We start from the raw sequence: 18,075 nt of genomic DNA on the forward strand, positions 1-18,075 counted from the left end.
GAAACAAACTGTAAAGTCACTGCTAGATGATTTAAAAGAGAAAAATATGATTTCAGAGGAACTACAGATAAAGCTTGAACACTATTCTGGTAGGTTTCCTTCATTGATATAAAAATATACAGTGGGTTTTGTTTCATACTGGCAAAGGCAGTAGTTAACAAATCAGGCTACCAAATATGTTTCATTTGTGATCTGAATGGCACTGTAAAAATGTTAAACTATCGTTTCTCTATCTATGCCCCAACGAGCCACAGTGTCAGTGGTATCACCATGGCGAGATCAAAAGAGTTCTCTGAGACCTACAGAAAGAAGGTTGTAGATGCATATGAGTCTGGGAAGGGATTTAAAAATATCTCCAATCCATTTGAAATCACCCAATCAACTGTCCGGAAAAAAAAAAGAATGTTTACAAATGGAGAACATTTAAAACAGCTGCCAACATGGCCAGGTCAGGCCGTCCTAGCAAGTTCAGCCCAAGAGCAGACCGCAAGATGCTTAAAGAAGTCTCCAACAATCCTAAAATGTCATGACGGGACCTCCAGGTACTGTAGCTCTTGCCACAGTTGATGTCAAAGTACATGCATCTACCATCAGAAAGAGACTGCACACGTTTGAGTTCATGGGAGGTGTGCAAGGAGGAAACCCTTGCTGTCAAAAAAACCAATCAGGGCAAGACTAAAGTTTACCAGAGAACACAAACACCAGGACTTCTGGAACAATGTGCTTTGGACAGATGAATCCAAAGATGGATTATTTGGGCATACTAACAGAAGACAAACGAAAGATGTCATTTGAGCGCACAAACCTCATACCAACTGTGAAGCATGGGGGTGGAAATGTCATGGTTAGCCTGGCCATCTCACCATCATAGAATCCACTATGAATTCTTTATTGTATCAGAGGGTGCTTGAGGAAAATGTGAGACCATCTGTCTTAAGCTGAAGCAGATGTGGGCCATGCAACATGACAATGACCAGAACATTCCAGTAAATCCACCAAGGAATGGCTCAAAAGAAAGACATGGAGAGTTCTGGAATGACCAAGTCAAAGCCCGGATCTTAATCCAGATGCTGTGGGGTGATTTGAAACAGGCTGTACATGCAAGACACCCCTCAAATGTCACACAGCTGAAAGAATTCTGCAGGGAAGAGCAGGAAAAACCTTCTCCCAGTTGATGTCAGAGTCTGGTAGGCAGATATAGAGAACGTTTAATCAAGGTTATTTCAGCCAAAGGGGGCAATATCAGTTATTAGGGCATATGGGGCCAGTTTCACAGACAAGGCTTAAGCCTAATCCTGGACTAAAAAGCATCTTCAATGGAGATTTTACATTGAAAGTGTGATTTAGTCCAGGACTAGGCTTAAGCCTTGTCTGTGAAACCGGCCCATGGTGTCCTAACTTTGCCCCCAGTAGAAATCGGCACCTTTGTTATCTTGCTAAATCATTGTTTTTGGTTCAATTACATCACCTTTATCTATAGATATTATTTGAAAGAAGATCAAATATTGATACGTCCATATTTCTTAAAAAATGTATATTTAATATATATGTTACGGTACATGTGGGAATACGGTACATGTGGGAAAACTAGGGTTAGGTGCTAGGGTGACTTGGTACATGCTGGCATGTCTAACCCTACCCCTAACCTTAACCCTACCCCTAACCCTAACCCTAGCACCCTAGCACCTAACCATAGTTTTCCCACATGTACCGTATTCCCACATGTACCATAACATATATACGTCCATATATTTTTTTGTTCACAGGACTGTATATACATGCACATATTCTGACTCCAGAGCTGCAACAAGCTTATGTCGTTTATCCACCAATGCAATTGAATTCCCCCGGATCAGATGCTGAGGGGTTTATTGGAGCAATCCCACCAAAGGCAGGGTGGTATGAAGAGCAGGAGATATCCGTACGCCCCCCCAACCACAACACATTTTTTTGACAACATGTCCCACATCTACAATCCCCCCCGAAGGCGATGGAGGATGGAACATCTCCATCTAAAAACACGCGTATCACACAAAAGGGCTTCTGAGAGACCGCAAAGAAACGGATTGGGAGTGCTAACACCGGAGAAACCACTGCCGGAAACACGACTCGCTATAAATACAAGACGCTCGCCTCAGCTGCCAAGTTTTTTTTTTCTCTCTCTCTCTCTTTTTCTCTCTCTCTCTCTTTCTCCCTCTCTCTCTCTCTCTCTCTCTCTCTCTCTCTCTCTCTCTCTTTGGGCCACGCATAGTTACATATACCATCATTGAAACACTGGGCAATGGAGAGGGGGAGAGCGAGAGAGAAAGGAGAGAGAGATAGAGAGAAAAGGAGCGGATGCGTGGTTTTTTCCTTTTGAAGGAGAAGCTCCTCTCTCCCCTTCTCTCCCTTTCTCTCCGTTGTACATTATGTGTTCAGTGTGGGAGTGGAGGGAGAGGGAAGCCCAGTACAAGGCCCTTCTGTGCTGCTGTTGGTGTGGCAGGTTTCCCTTGTGTTCCAAAAATACACCCGAGCTCAATGCTCGCCCACCTCGACCCCCCTTCCTTCCCCTCCCCTCCCTCCCCCCCGTCCGTCCGTTTTCCCTCGCATCTCCTGCAGGGGAACGCGGATCAGAGTCGCGCTAGCCCTCCGTCTCTTCCGATCGTGACTGTGGACCGGGTGGGCTCCAAGCAGCAGATCCAATTCCAGTGGTTCTCAAAGCCTCTCCCTTTCCCTTCCGGACTCCCCCTTCCCCCCCACCCCCCACCCGTAGCCCCTACCGTGCCTCCCTCTATGCAGCGGCGCTCTAGCTGGAGAGCCCTCTGGCTGGGCTGTCATCCTGGGCCTGTCTCCAGCTACCTGGAGTTACCTAACGGACCCCCGTAGCGCTGAGGCTTTTGATGTGTAATCAGCGGGAATCTGGCGGCGAAATGATAGCCTTCGCCGTAATGCTACCCCTCCAACTAAGTGTTCTATCTAGGGTTCAGGGTACTTATTTAGCTCAGTTCAGAGCTGCCTTGCATGAAAACGACTCTGAAGTGTATCGGGGGGGGGGGGGGGGGGGGGGGGTAGAAAACGTCAAAGAAAAATCAAAGGTATACAGCGAGGGATTATGTTGTGTCAGGAGATAATGGGAACATGCTAGGTCTGTGCGATTCTCTCCGCGTAGATGTAACGCCTTGTACCCCGAAGGCCATGGAGGCTCACACAAACACTGTCGAAGCAAATCTATACACCCCTCGTCAAACCTCTGCTCCATTCAAAATCAATTGGAGCCGAAAGAGTCGTCACATTGAAGAATGTTTTCTCTGCCCCTTTTTCCAAATACTCCGATATTGACTTCAGTTTGACGCAGTCTTATTTTTTTAGACATGTATGATAAAAACGCAACAATATGCCCGGGGTGGGGTGGGGTAAGAAAGGTAACACTTTTTCTTGTCAACGCCTTGCATGCTCATCACAAAAAAAGACGGAACACCAAAAAAGAAAATACAAACAAATAACCTTGCAGGGCTTTTTTTTTCGGAGAAAACAGACGATAGTGTGAAGAGCTCGCTGCTAACAAAAGTAACTATGGTAACAGCAGGTCTACAAGGCAGCTTTTTTTTTTCTACATGCGGGCTCTAGCTCTCTCTCTCTCTCTCTAGAAATAAAAAACTGGTCGGGCTATAAGAGAAAAGAGCAGGTAAAGACAAAAGATCCTGGGTGAAACCTATTTATAGAGCTATACAGCTACGGACTTACATAACCAACCAAACACCACAGAGGAGGCCGTGGCTGGAGGGGGGGAGGGTGGAGGGGGGAGGCAGGGAGGAGGAAGCTGGGGCTGGGGGTGTGGAGGAAGGGGCTGGGAGGGTGGAGGGTGGAGAAGGGAGGAGGCCGAGGGTGGAGGCAGGGAGGAGGCCAGGGCTGGGGGGGTGCAGGTAGGGTGGAGAAAGGGAGGAGGCCGGGGGTGGGAGGGTGGAGAAGGGAGGCCGGGGGTGGAGGAAGGGAGGAGGCCGGGGGTGGAGGGTGGAGAAAGGGAGGAGAAAGAGGGTGGAGGGTGGAGGAAGCGAGGAGGCCGGGGGTGGAGGGTGGAGAAGGAAGGAGGCTGGGGGTGGAGGGTGGAGGAGGCCGGGGGTGGAGGGTGGAGAAGGGAGGAGGCCGGGGGTGGAGGGTGGAAGAAGGGAGGAGAAAGGGGGTGGAGGGTGGAGAAGGGAGGAGAAAGGGGGTGGAGGGTGGAGGAAGGGAGGAGGCCGGGGGTGGAGGGTGGAGAAGGGAGGAGGCCCGGGGTGGAGGGTGGAGGCCGGGGGAGGAAGGGAGGAGGCCAGGGGTGGAGGGTGGAGGAAGGGAGGAGAAAGGGGGTGGAGAAGGGAGGAGGCTGGGGGTGGAAGGTGGAGGAAGGGAGGAGGCCGGGGGTGGAGAAGGGAGGAGGCCGGGGGTGGAGAAGGGAGGAGGCTGGGGGTGGAGGGCGAGGGTGGAGGCAGGCAAGAGGGGGTTAAGAGAGGCCATGGGAGAGAGATAGAGAGAGAAGGAGAGAGAGAGAGAGAGATCGAGAGACAGAGAGAGATCGAGAGACACAGAAAGAGAGAGAGAGCGATAGAGAGACACAGAAAGAGAGAGAGAGAGAGAGAGAGAGAGAGAGAGAGAGGGAGAGAGATCGAGGGACACAGAAAGAGAGAGAGAGAGAGAGAGAGAGAGGCAGAGGCGCTGGGTAATGAGGGGGCTGAGGGAGGGCCGCCCGTGGGGTGGGTGGGTGGGTGGCTGCTGAGCGGGGTGGGAGTTCTACCCCTAACAAGTCGAGAAGGAGCTGTTTGTCGATGATACCTCATCAGGGGGAGGAGGGGGGGGGGGTTGTTATTGTGCCGCCGGGGCGAGGACAGGACACGTTTCGCGCCTCTTGCGTCTGTCGATACCCCCCAGGCTCCCCGGGGAGAGGAGAGTGATGCAAGCACCATTCGCGTTTCAGCGTCAACAGCAGAACGGTTGACATCATCGTGTGGCGGGCAAACATGTTGGTGTGAGAGAGAGAGAGAGAGAGAGAGAGAGCGTGGGGTGGGGGGGACAGTAGCCTACTCTTTAGCCACGAAGCCACGGGGCACGAGGAATCCACACAGACACACACACACGAAACCCGACGACGTCACAGTGTGAGCTTATTAAACTGGGCTGACCCCCCAATTACATTTCAGTGGCGAGATAAGGAGGTCTCCTCCCACATTATCATATCACCCCCCCCCCCCCCCCCCCAGGACAAAGCTTCTGACATGGCTCCCCCTACAACAATAAGACCGTATTACACATACCTACCAGGGTGAACCTTCACAGGACAATAGATCGCTGGAACAGATAGGCCATCTACTGTATGCCCTGCATAGAAAACGCCTTGTAATACTCCTGGCTTCCCTTTATCGCCCAAATTGATCTATTAAAAATAATCACCCCGCTGCTCTTCTCTATTGTACTGTAAAGTACGGTAAGGCTCTGTGGTATTCAACAATAACTGCTCCCTCCATCTCCATCACCAGAAAAGGCTTAATAATTAGCTCCCTCTAGCATAACTTAGCAGTAATTACATTGTGGAGAGCTGAAGGCTGGAGGGGGACTATTCCCAGCTACTTCATTGAAACACTCTCCAGAGACGGTACACTCATTTCCCTTACATTAAAACAAACTCTCTATTAAAAATCTAGGAATCGAAAAAATTAGAGCTACTCGAGATGTTGTTTAGTCGAGTCGGCTTAAGATCGTTCGAGGGTCGTTTAAAAACCAGGCGGTGATGTTTTCCAAATCCAAGAAGTGAAATCTCCCGTTTTTTAATACTGTTAGTATACAGTCTGCTTTGTATGCCACCGCCGCCTCAATGGACTACTGGTACGTCTGGGGTCAGTCGCAAACATTCACCTTTTCAATTGGACCATAGGAAGCTCATACAGACAGACGTGGTAGTTGAATACCAGGCCTGACTCATCTGTTTATGCAGTTGCATTAGTTAGCTCGGATACCGTTCGGCTATTATCCCATTTGAGCGTGGAAAAGGGGTCTTGGGCGAGGGGGGGGCGGGGGACGGGGGGGGGAATGGATGGATGAGTGCTTCAGTCGCACGGATCGGGCCGGGGCTCTTCAAAGGAATAAATACATTTTCTGACTGCCGTCTCTTTGGAGGGGATGTGGAATCCATTTCCTCTGTGTATGAGAGAACAAGAGAGAAAGGAGAGAGAGAAAGAGGGGTGAGCGAGAGAGAGAGAGAGAGAGAGCACGAGAGAGGGAGACAGAGAAAGATAGAGAAAGAGGAAGAAAGAATGGTTCTGGCTAATGTACCACAACCACTCACACTCATGGTCCCATGATGCTCTCCTCTGCCTCACCAGGTGAAAGGGTCAAACGCTGGACCGACGTCACCCCACCACTGGTAAAGTCGCCCCTGGGGGTGCTGATTTTATTTTGTTTCTCTTCAATGTAATGGTTACGTTTTGGATCAGGACCTCAGGGCAAATTGAGGGGGGGCCTACGTCACTCACAGGACCCCAGCAGCATCCCACCAGACCCCCCGAGTCCTGCCCGCCTGCCCCGGGGCGTCTGACACATCACCCGATTGGTTCCCCGGGCAGTGAGGTCACCGCACCACACAGATTGGATAATTCATCGGAAACCGAAGACGTTAAGGTGCTCGTATTTACGTCTAGCGACAAATCACAGCAGTGCTCTCGGTGAATGAGCGAAACACACCCAGACATGCTTTCCACGACCCCCCTTCCCCCCCCCCACGCACACAATTCATTATTTCGATTCCTTGGTCATCGCTCGCTGGTATGACGATGTGACACCTCTAACGAACTCTTAGCTGTTGCTATCTTTCTCTTCCACAATCTGTACTTTTTGTACCCAAGACTAGCTGCTGCTTCTCTGAGAAACAGCAGGCCTATTTATAGACGCCCGCAACCTTACTGTGCCCCGGCCTTGTAGCTGCTCTCTCTCTCTCTCGTGGAAACCGTCTTAGATTCCAACAGGCCAACGGAAGAGAGAGAGAGAGGCCCTAGGGTCACGGAGGGGCCTTCGTTCACTGAATGCACATGTCAAGGTGTTCAGTTTATGTTCAACTGAGGGAGATAATCGAAATATCGCTTCTGTGTGTGTGTGTGTGTGTGTGTGTTTGTGAGAGAGCGTGTGTGCGCGTGCCTGTGCATGTCAGCGCATGTGAAAAGACACTGACACCAATGCACTCCCCTCCCAGGCCTCTCTCTCACCAATTTTAGCATCAGGCCCTAACAACGACACCTCGCCATGGTAACCGGGCGCTGCAGAAACAATGGTCGCCTGCGGATTGACGTCAGTCCGCTGTCCTTCGCAGACCTGACAAAGGAGCAGGTCCGGGCTCACACACTTCCACGGCTGAATCTAAAGTGTCCTTCCCTTGGGTTCCTTGCTTCCTCTCTCCTCGCCTCCTAAAAAACGCATCGGAGGGAAAGGGTCAAGGGGAGGGACCTCAGACCTTCTCTTCCAATGAGGTTTGAGGAGATGAAGCCACTAGGAATCCAGGAAAGTTTTTTGAGTAACTAATAGCTGAACAAACAAAAAAAGGCCCTTTAAGAGAAGGTTTTTTTTGGTTTCTACGGAGCCCCCCTGGGGTCACATCATGGTAGAAAAAAATTATTTGATGTGTGAATCTCGATTGAGTAAATCTGTTCTCTCGATTGAGTAAATCTGTTCTCTCGGTTTAGTAATCCGTTCCCTCGGTTTAGTAATTCGTTAGGGTTAGGGTTAGGACCTACGAGCCAGAACGATCGCAAGGATTCTAACCCTATCCCTAATCCTTGCGACCGTTCTGGCTCGTAGGGCCTAACCCTAACAAATTGATTCAAATGGATTCACACATCAAATATTTTTTTTCTACCATGTGACCCCAGGGGGGCTCTACTCACAAATCAGGGGGTCTCTACTCACAAATCTACTGATTTGTCCATCGATAGAGACTAGAGTACTGTACATCACACACAATATTCTGCCACTGTATTTTCTACACAGGAGAGTCATTCTACCCGCAGACAATGTTGTGAAAGAAAACAATATCAGTATATATCAACACAAAATAAGGTGTGAAGTTTTTTATAGTCTTTCTCACAGAGCATATACCGAATCAAAGCCACAAAGTGAGTCAATGTTATTCCCTGGCTGTAGAATCTCATCCCTGCTGCTAGCGATGGTTTTCAATATTTTTTGTTATTGTAAAAAAAAAATGTTAGCATCTTTGCATTGCCAAAAACATCAGGAGACTGTGAAAATATTTCTCTTTGAAGTGCAACACTTGAGCAAAGGAAACTTACTTCACCGACTGGTTCGTATACGCGAGGCTGAGACTCAAAGCAACCAGGAAGTTACCTGAAGGACCAGCTAATTCTTAAGACACAACTGTGCCATCCCTAAAAATAATGGGTTCTTCAGTTACGAATTATTTGCCTAACAGGTATTGTAGAAAGTTCCTCAAATGTAGCCTTGATGTACACTCACTGAACACTTTATTAGGAACACTATACTAATACTGGGTAAGGCCTCCCCTTTGCTCTCAAAACAGCCTCAATTCTTCATGGCGTTGATTCCACAAGATGTTGGAAATATTCCTTTGAGATGTTCAGAGATTCTGGTCCATGATGACATCACGCAATTCCTGCAGATTTCTTTCAGGTGCACATTCAAGCTGTGAATCTCCCGTTCGATCACATCCTAAAGGTGTTCTGTTGGATTCAGATCCGAAGAACACTGAACTCATTGTCATGTTCATGAAACCAGTTTGAAACCACTTTTGCTTTGTGACATGGTGCATTATCATGCTGGAAGACCAAACCCATGAAAATGTTTATTGAAACATACAAATAACAACAAGTGAATGTCGAAAAGTGGCCATCAGTGATTTATTTGTAGTGGGGTCAACAGGGAAACTTGACTTCCGTACCCCAGTAGAGGGGCATGGCTTAGGATTTCCAGGATTTAAAACCTTCCGGATGGAACTAACTGAATAATTCCTACTCTGAAACAGATACTGTTACTACTTTTATACTGTTGTTACTTTCCAGGAGCACTTGGACGGCATTTAGGGAGCTCATGGACAAACAGGTGGCAGGTATTCAAACAGAGCTTTACATGAGATCTGGAGACAATTAGCCTTTTCTTTTACAAAACACTGAGAAAAAGATTGGAACATTGAATTCCCTTAATTTAATTTCTGAATCATAAATCAATAAAATCAAATCAACATTGAAGGGGGAAGGGGGGGAAATGGCACCTTTATCATACAAAAAGCGACATGAGACATCCCCCCAGCACCTTCTCTCTAGACACTTGTGTCCAGTATATCTGATACGATGAGACCAAGGATGTTAAAGAAAATGCCACCTTAAGTTGGGCTGCGTTTGGATACGCCGTCTAAAAGGAAGGGACCTTCCTCGCGGGTCGACAGCTTTTCGGACCGGCAGTCGTAATAATGGCTGTTAGAAACGGTATAAGGGATAAAACAAATGAGCTTCGAATGTTGCAAAATATGGAAATATGGATCCTCTCAGATCTACACAGAGTACAGGGAGAAGGATGCTTGGGGATATCTCTGAACACCGGCCAAACAAGTACAGTAGATGGGCAGTCTTAGTACTGTTCAGCCATCATTAAAACAGTCAGAGCTGACCAGCCAGTGAAGGGGTGGCTCCCTTGCCCCCTGCCTGTACTGTCGTTGTACTGTTCCCATATATACCCCGTCTCTGCATACTGTCTGTAAACGTTATTGACGATGTTAGTCCTGAGTTCCTGGTAGAGGGCGGCTGCCTTCTCCTGATATGGCCCCTCCGTGTTGCCGTAGTGGTGCAGTGCCCGGACGGCTAGGTAGTTGATGTTGATCCATATGGGTCCTCGCCAGTAGGGCGCGTCGTGCTCCGTGTTGCGTTTCATGTAGAGCGGGTCGGCCCGGGAGAGCGAGCGCAGGCCGTAGGGCGTCCACAGCTTGTCCGGGTCCCGCATGTCCCTCAGGACGTGCTCCATTTTGGGCGAGTCGGGTGTGAGGACGTGCAGCAGGAAGGGGAACAGACTGACGTACCCCAGCGCGTTGACGTACTGCAGCTTGGGGGCTCTGCGCACCGAGCGCACCAGGCGCGCCACGGGGAACTGGTGCCGGGGCTGCCCGGGGGGCACGTACACCTTCTCCTGCTGCAGCGACACGGCCTGGGTGTTGTTCCCGTAGTCGCTGAAGGCCCGGAGCTGGTCCGACCAATGGAGCTGGCCGAGCAGGTCGTTGTCACTGAGGACCCGGTGGGTGCGTTCGTACTCCTGGTGTGGCTCGCCGAGCAGCTTGGCCACGCTGGCCATGATCCCCGAGGCCAGGGCCATCCAGCAGTGCAGGTCTACGTGGCGCTCGTCCGCCGAGGGGTGCGAGGCGCGCGGGTAATCGTCCAGCCCGGAGGTCAACGTCTTGGGGTTGAGGAAGAGGTTGGTGTCCTTATCCCGGCCCCTCCAGCGGTAAGAGTTGGGCAACGGTCCGGCCTGCGTGGTGTTGTACCACTCGAACCAGGTCTGGAGTCTCGGGTAGAGCCTGCCGAGGAAGGGCAAGGTCAACTGAGAGGACGCGTCTTCGGGGTCGGCGGAGAGTTGCTCCACCAGCTCCTGCAGGGCCAGGAAGAGGGTTGGCGGGTTGGCGTTCTCGTTCCGCTGCACCACGAACTCGGCGGGGACTTTGCTCCGAGCCTCGTCCCCCAGGATCTGCTCGCGGGGGATCCAGCCCTCCACGTTGATGAGGTCCAGCCAATGGGCCGTGGCCTCCCGGGTCACCTGGGGGTCCCACTTGCTGAGCAGGAGCTGGTGGAAGCCCTCGTCCCACAGGAAACCCCGGGGGAAGAAAGAGCGGGAGGGGACGGCGGTGAACAGGGCGCCCTCGGGGTAGAGGAGCGGGTACTCGTTGTAGTGGGACTGCACCACCGACTGGCCGTAGAAGTAGCCCATCCCGCCCAGCATGTTGCTCAGCGCCGCCTTGCTGAACTTGACCTGGGCCTGGCTGAGGCCCTTGCCCTGGAGGCCGAAGGTCTTCTCGAACTTCAGGTCGAAGGCGGCCTTCCTCCTCTCCAGCTCCTGTGTCATGGCTTCCCTGACGAGCTGGTCGGGCCGGTCGCGGAAGCTTCCGGACTCGAACAGGACCTCGATCTGGAAGGGGGTCTGGACGGTGACCTGGTGGAGCACGAAGTCGCTCTCCTTGCGGGGGTCCTGGGGTTTCTGCTGCTGCTGCTGGTGGTGCGGGGGCTTGTAGGTGTCCACGGCGATGTACTGCCGCTTCTCGCCCGAGGGGGGGCTGTAGACAAAGCGGCGGTTCAGGCTGTTCCTGACGATGTCCGTCAGTCTCTCCAGGCCCGGAGTCACGGTCTTGAGGTAGTTGTAGCTGAGGAGGCAGAGAGACTTCGGTCAAACTCTGTTTTGGCAGTTGAATTGTTATTTGCCTGTCGACTTTTTCCCTAGTTACTCTTCCTTTTGTATTTTCTGGCTTCCATTATGCTATGCAGTGTTTTGTTTCTTTGTTAAGATATTTGCTCCTTGACATGATTTCATTTATTTTGACATGAGGTGATGAAAATCAGTATTTCTTATTCATGGATTTGGTCATGAAAGATACTTTCATTGTGTAGCCTATTCTTATGAATTCGTCGACGCCATATTCATCTTGGGATGAGCCTATTGTTACATTTATTGCCAAGGGCTTTCTACATTATATTCAACGAATTCCGATGTGCATGTTGGAAATACACTGGCATAGTCCAGTCAATAAAAATAAGTATAATGCCCCTTTCTTAAAGGTGACACAAAGGCAAAAGTGGCATTTTATACAGTACACAAGCTAAATCCTTTATTGTGCATGCATCGTCGTGCATTGTGTGTCTCTATTGTCATAAGCGGCTATATTCCCAGTCTTCGGGACTGACAGGAGGGAGTTATGCCAGTGAAGGTAGATTGGTATACTACACCACGTTGCTTACACTCTCTCTGCTAGATAGCTATACTACACCACCTGGCTTACACTCTCTCTGGTAGATAGCTATACTACACCACGTTGCTTACTCAGGGTATATACAGGAATCTTGAGGTTCATTTCAATACCTTTCTAAGACTTTTTAAAGACCTTGTCAATCTTTTTCCAGACCTCACCGCCACTTCGAGCTGTAACCGTATTTACATCAGTGACACCTTTAACTTAACATGTTTAGTTTGCAATAGACTAGACCACTATCATACAACACAATTTCCAGTTCATCTTTTTTGTTTTTTAATAAAACTAATAAATTCACAAACTTGTACTAAAGGTTTTTAGGACTCAAACTCTTTGGACAGAGTCTAATTCAGAAAAATACCTACAAAATTCAAGACCTCATAAAATCGTGATAAAACTTTTTAATACTTATTAAAGGGTCTTGATTTTCCCAAAATTGATTTATCAACGTTTAATACTTTTCAAGACACCGCGGATACCCTGTTACTCTCTCTGCTAGATAGGTATACTACACCATGTTGCTTACACTAACCATGGTAGATAGCTATACTAGTCAAGTGAAGTCAAGTCAGCTTTATTTGTATAGCACGTTTACATAGAGCAGCAGCTGAACCAAAGTTCTTCACAGGTGTAGAACAGGTAAAGGTAAAACAGGTAAAGTGCAGGAAATTACTACACCATGTTTCTTCACTATCCATGGTAGATAGCTATACTACACCATGTTACTTACACTATCCATGGTAGATAGCTATAGTACACCACGTTGCTTACAATATCCATGGTAGATAGCTATAGTACACCACACTATCCATGGTAGATAGCTATACTACACCATGTTACTTACACTATCCATGGTAGATAGCTATACTACACCACGTTGCTTACACTATCCATGGTTTTCAGCTCAGGGCAGGTAAAGGTGGAGGAGACCTTGTTTCAGTGAGTAGTACCTGGCGTATTTGGCACCAGAGGTCTCCCCGGCGACAGGCTTGCGGAAGGTGATCTTGAAGTTCCCCAGTTCCTCTGAGAACCCTGTGACGGAGCCCAGGCGGCTCCTCTCCTCCACGTGGGCCTCGAGGGAACCCTGCGTGTCCGCGGCGGCGTAGAACATCAGAGAGACGACTGGCGCGTGAGGAGCCGAACTCTGGAGGGGAAAAAACAAAACAGATTATTTGATTTTTGTTTCATTCCATCCACCCTTTATTTAACCAGGAAGTCCCCTAGGGTTTAGTGTGTAAGTCCCCTTTATAGTGGCTTAACACACTACTGGGTGTGCTGGTGGTAGGGCGGCGGGGGCTCCCCGGGGGGGGGGGGGTGCGGGGTCCGCCGCTGGGTGCTGGTAGGCAAACTGGTAATAGTTGCTCTATGAATAGAGGGCTGCAAGGGAATTTTCCTGGCTACACAGTGTACAGGTTTTTACTTTTGCCTGCTTGTGGCTCTGTCAGTATGTAAAGCGCATTGAGTCGCATCTTGTGAGAAATGCGCTATACAAATACAATTTGATTTGATTTGATTTGACTACTGGGCCAAACTGAACCAAACTGTTTAGTGCTGGCTCAGTTTATTTCACAAAGCCCATTCCAGCTCTGTTTCAGCGACTAGGGAGGATGTCTAACGAGGCCAGCCCGGTACGGCTCAGCTCACTTCTGCTCTCTAGTGTGAATCAGGGTGGACTCACATGCTGCTTGGCTGTGATCCTCCAGGTCCAGTCTCCGCCGTGCTCCCCGCCCTGCCTCTTAACGAACTCGGTGGTGAGGGTGAAGTCGCTGTCTCTGATCTCCTGGACGCCGAAGCTGAGGCCGTCGTGCATCAGCCAGCCGTAACCCTGGAGACGGTCGCCCTGCTCACAGGTGTGCCTCAGGTTCACATCCGTGTCGGAGAACTGACGCATCCACATCAGTCCTGGATCAACAACACAGTAAAGTAGCTAACAGGTTAGCATGGTTGGCTATGCATTTAACAACACAGTAGAGTAGCTAACAGTAAAGTAACAGTAAAGTAGCTAACAGGTTAGCATGGTTGGCTATGCATTTAACAACACAGTAAAGTAGCTAACAGTAAAGTAACAGTAAAGTAGCTAACAGGTTAGCATGGTTGGCTATGCATTTAGATAGCATCCAACCTGTAATGGTAGGTGACTAGATATTAGCCTGCAATTTGCCATCATTTTACCATTTGGGATGTCAGTTATAGACACAAGGGAACATCAGCACAATATTGCAACCTTAAAAAACACTATTCTCTCTCTACTCACAACAAAACCATTCAGGGCAGTTCCGTGTAAAATGACCCATGAGGAACAAAATGTGAAATCCATCAGAGCATATCACACTGGGTGTCAAATTAAAGCCATGAGTCTATATTTTAGGGAAATTAAGTCAGAAATGTGCCCATCCCTACATTTCTCCACCATCTTCAGCCGTAAAAATAGGAATAAGTAAAGGCTTTGACTTCGGGTCAAACACATAGCACAAGCATCTAATGAATTACATTAAAATCCAGAAAATACATTTCTGTAGGAGACCCATGTAGTCAATCTGTTACGTCGTTCTGCTCACTTACTGTAGCTCAACAACCAAAAGAGATATTTTCAACTTTCCCACTCTTTCTGCAGACATATTTGAATCTTAATTCTGAGCAGATATTTAAGAGAGTTTTGGGGAAACATGGTCGTACTGTACAGTTCTTAAAGCAGGTGTTTTGGTTTCTTTCTTGTTTGCTTTTATTACTTCCAATCCACAGGTACACATTCTCAGGCTTAGGTTCTTCGACATTGGCATTGCAGCGCAGGATACAAAACCAACAATAGAATAAGTCAAATAAGTGAGTAATAATAAAGTAGAATAAGGTAATAAAGTGATAAAGTGATGGTAGTCGTACAGTGGGACCAGTCGTGCTGCAGTAGAAACAGTAGTACGTGGCGTTTAGGTGGCGTAGCGGGTTAAGCGACCATGTAACCGCAGGGTCCCCGGTTCGAATCCGGCCGGGGACATATCCTGCATGTCATCCCTCCTATCTCTCTCACCCATCCTTCCTGTCTAATTCTCCACTGTATCTATCAATAAAAATGAAAAATATGCCCCACTCAGAAAAAATAACTTAAAAAAAAAAAGAAACAGTAGCACACCGTGAAACCTCGTAAATTCTAAAAATAGCTTTCTTTTCAACAAAATGTGATGCATGTGATTTATTTTTTTCTTCATAATACGCAACTTGAAGTTTTGAAGTACCCACTCGATATAACAAACAACAGTATTACAATCATTAAATACGCTTAATTTGTCAGCAAGTAAGCTTGTTTTTCCGATCTGCTAACAGTAGGGTTTGGCGGGTGGGGGGCACTTTTCGTTTTCAGTTTTTGAGAAGATCATAGAATTCTGTTCTGATGAGGCACGAAACTTACTTACTTATTGTTTCCTTTTAGAAATACTGCCATTTTGTTTTCTCTTGCTGCTGCAATGTCGACTGGAACTGAAGCCATGAGAATGTTACTCTCTTGTACTTGTATAATGGGATGGAATAAAGCTTGGACATTGCACACATGGCAATAAAAGAATGATGAATCTTGTGGTAAACCAGCTATTGTTAACCAGCTATTGTTAACCAGCTATTGTTCCCACCCGTTGCCCTGTGAAAAGTGTGAAGTGACAAAGAAAAAACATTGAAGGAGATTTTTTTGTAACAACAATCAATATATATATTGATATATATCTTCTTCAACTCTTCAGATTTCAATGTATCATTTGAAAGCTTACAATCTGTACTTTACTGACGTAACACCGGCGCCCCCCTCCCCTCTCTGGAAGAGCTGTACAACACACGCTGCCTCAGGAAGGCCTCCAAGATAGACCCATCCCACCCTGGGTACGAACACTTTGCCCGGCTGCCCTCGAACAGGCGGTACAGGACCATGGCCGCAAGGACAAACAGACTGAAGCTCAGCTTCTACCCCAGGGCCATCCAGGCCCTGAACACAGCAAAGACCTAGGTTCTGGGCCCTGGACAGTCTGGACGGATTGATGGCAGCTGCTGGATTGAAAAATCAGGTGTAGTGCTGAGGCACAAATGTGTACATTTCAAGCCTGCAAACTGCGACACTTTAAATGAATGTGCAATAACACTATGTGCAATATGACAACCCTAGGGTACATAAGGTTGCAGAGAAATAGGAAATGTTAGAATAGGTATAGCATAGCATAGAGTACAGCACAGTGTTTTATCTGTACAGTATAGTATAGTGGATAGTGTACATAGCCTTTATTTATGTAAACCAGCTCCTTTCCCTTCTTGTTTTTTTTAGTTTTTTTTTCTTTCCTAGCACCAGGGGAGCCACCCCTCCCAAATTTCGTTGTTTGGTACCTGTACTATAGCAATGACAAATAAAGACCATTCATTCATTCATTCATTCATTCATTCATAACTTTACTTTAATGACCTTGGTCATTGACGTGTTACCCAAAACACCAGATGCTGTCATGATACAATATGTAATATAATACAGATATGATACAGTACAGGAAGTCAAGCAGTAGTCAGGTAATCATCAGTAGTGTGCAAATAGTCATAATATATATATTATTTTTGCAGTGAGGATGGTTTGGGGAGACAGAATCGGAAGTGGTCCTTGCGCATAGAGTTGTATGGATAAACATTGATAAACATTGTTGCTATCGAGGGTTTTCGTTTTACATAAGTTCCGAAGTGAGAGTTCCAGGGACATGTTGTTACCGTGGAATTCCCCAGGCAATATATAGCCTACACTCGCGAATAAACAGAGAGACCAGCGTCTTACAAACCTGTGACGACAGACTTGGGGCTCCTGGTCTTCATGCCGAAGTAGACCTGGGGTCTGTAGGACCCCCAGAACCTCTCGGGGGCCACGTCAGCGCCGGAGCTGTTGGCGTCCAGGACGCGCGGAGATGGGTGCAGCGTCACCACCCGCTTGGCCAGCGTGGACCTCATGTAGAGGGCGTAGAAGAACCAGGCCAGGCTGAAGACGCAGAGGCCGATGGAGATGTTGATGAAGACTTTCCCGATGTCGACCTTCTTCTTCTTCTTCTCCCTGTTGAGCTGCGGGGCGGGCGCCTTGTCGTCCTTCCTGGGGGGCGGGGCGGCGTCGCCCGCCGGCACCCTCTTCCTCTGCCTGCCCATCATTCCCTTCTCTGGCTGGGGCACATGAGGGAAATCACAAACGGGGCGCAGTGGAAGCAATTAGGAGTAACTCCAACCCAAATGATTTCCCTGCTAATCAGGTCACGTGACGCAGCTGTGCACAGTGCAGCATCAGTGCATAGACTACTGATGATGCACTGTACTGCTTGAAGCCTTCTCTTTTCATGTTACCATACATATCTTATTGGGTAGATAGATGTCTTATCAAACATAAAAACACTGACAAGCTAGACCTTAAGTTGCAAGAGCATACGAAACAGATGCACGCAGTTCCGAGATTTAGAAATGGTAACCCAAGGTGGGTACTTTTGATAATGCACCTGCCACCAATGAAGCTTAAGGTTCAGCAGCCTAGAGCTGGCTACACATGCATGGTGGGGTCCCTTCCATTCTGGTCATATGCATGGCTACATGACACTAACGTCCCTGTGGCGTGTATTACCTGGGTTTATAACAACAGTCTGGAACAGTCTTAGTCGGAGCATGCATGTCGATAATAAAGCCGTGCACTACTGTAATGTAGTAATGTCAATAATCACCTTTACTAGAGAGAATCCTCAGCCGCACATAATTCGAGCTACTTCCTGGTCGCCTCGTTCTCGTGAAGTACTGACGTGTACCCCACGCACGCACGCGCACGCAGACATGCACACACACATGCACACGCACACGCACACACACACGCACACACACAGTTTGAAAACCGAAGCTTGCGGTTCAGCTGCGATTGAATATGTGCAGAGCTTTCATAAGTTTAAAACACATTTGGAAAAATGTAACCTATTTTGTGCTTGTTATAAGCATGTTCAATATCTCTGGTCATCTGTGTGCGTTAATCGTAGCCTATCAGTCAATTCCTCACAGACTGATTAGATTAGGTTTTCTTCAATTGTTCTTTAACTTTCTGAAACAGTGTTCCTTCAACACAGTAA

The 18,075-nt window shown here is 48.2% G+C and overlaps 1 protein-coding gene across 2 annotated transcripts; it reads right to left on the reverse strand.

Annotated features, from left to right (window-relative positions):
* Nucleotides 1-8,799: 8,799 nt before the first annotated feature.
* On the reverse strand, nucleotides 8,800-17,723 carry mogs (mannosyl-oligosaccharide glucosidase). 2 transcript variants are annotated; one of them, XM_080535252.1, is made up of 5 exons: nucleotides 17,683-17,723; nucleotides 16,768-17,133; nucleotides 13,650-13,873; nucleotides 12,922-13,115; nucleotides 8,800-11,368 (listed from the first exon to the last, which is right to left on the reverse strand). In XM_080535252.1, the coding sequence occupies exons 2-5, from the start codon at nucleotides 17,123-17,125 to the stop codon at nucleotides 9,595-9,597; spliced, it is 2,550 nt and encodes an 849-aa protein (XP_080391378.1). In that variant the 5' UTR covers nucleotides 17,126-17,133; nucleotides 17,683-17,723; the 3' UTR covers nucleotides 8,800-9,594. The 2 variants fall into 2 exon arrangements, with proteins under 2 accessions (XP_080391378.1, XP_080391379.1); XM_080535253.1 differs by having other exon boundaries at nucleotides 16,768-17,137; nucleotides 17,683-17,721.
* Nucleotides 17,724-18,075: the final 352 nt, after the last annotated feature.

Source organism: Nansenia antarctica (assembly GCF_963989245.1).
Source record: "Nansenia antarctica genome assembly, chromosome: 6".
Classification (NCBI taxonomy): domain Eukaryota; kingdom Metazoa; phylum Chordata; class Actinopteri; order Argentiniformes; family Microstomatidae; genus Nansenia; species Nansenia antarctica.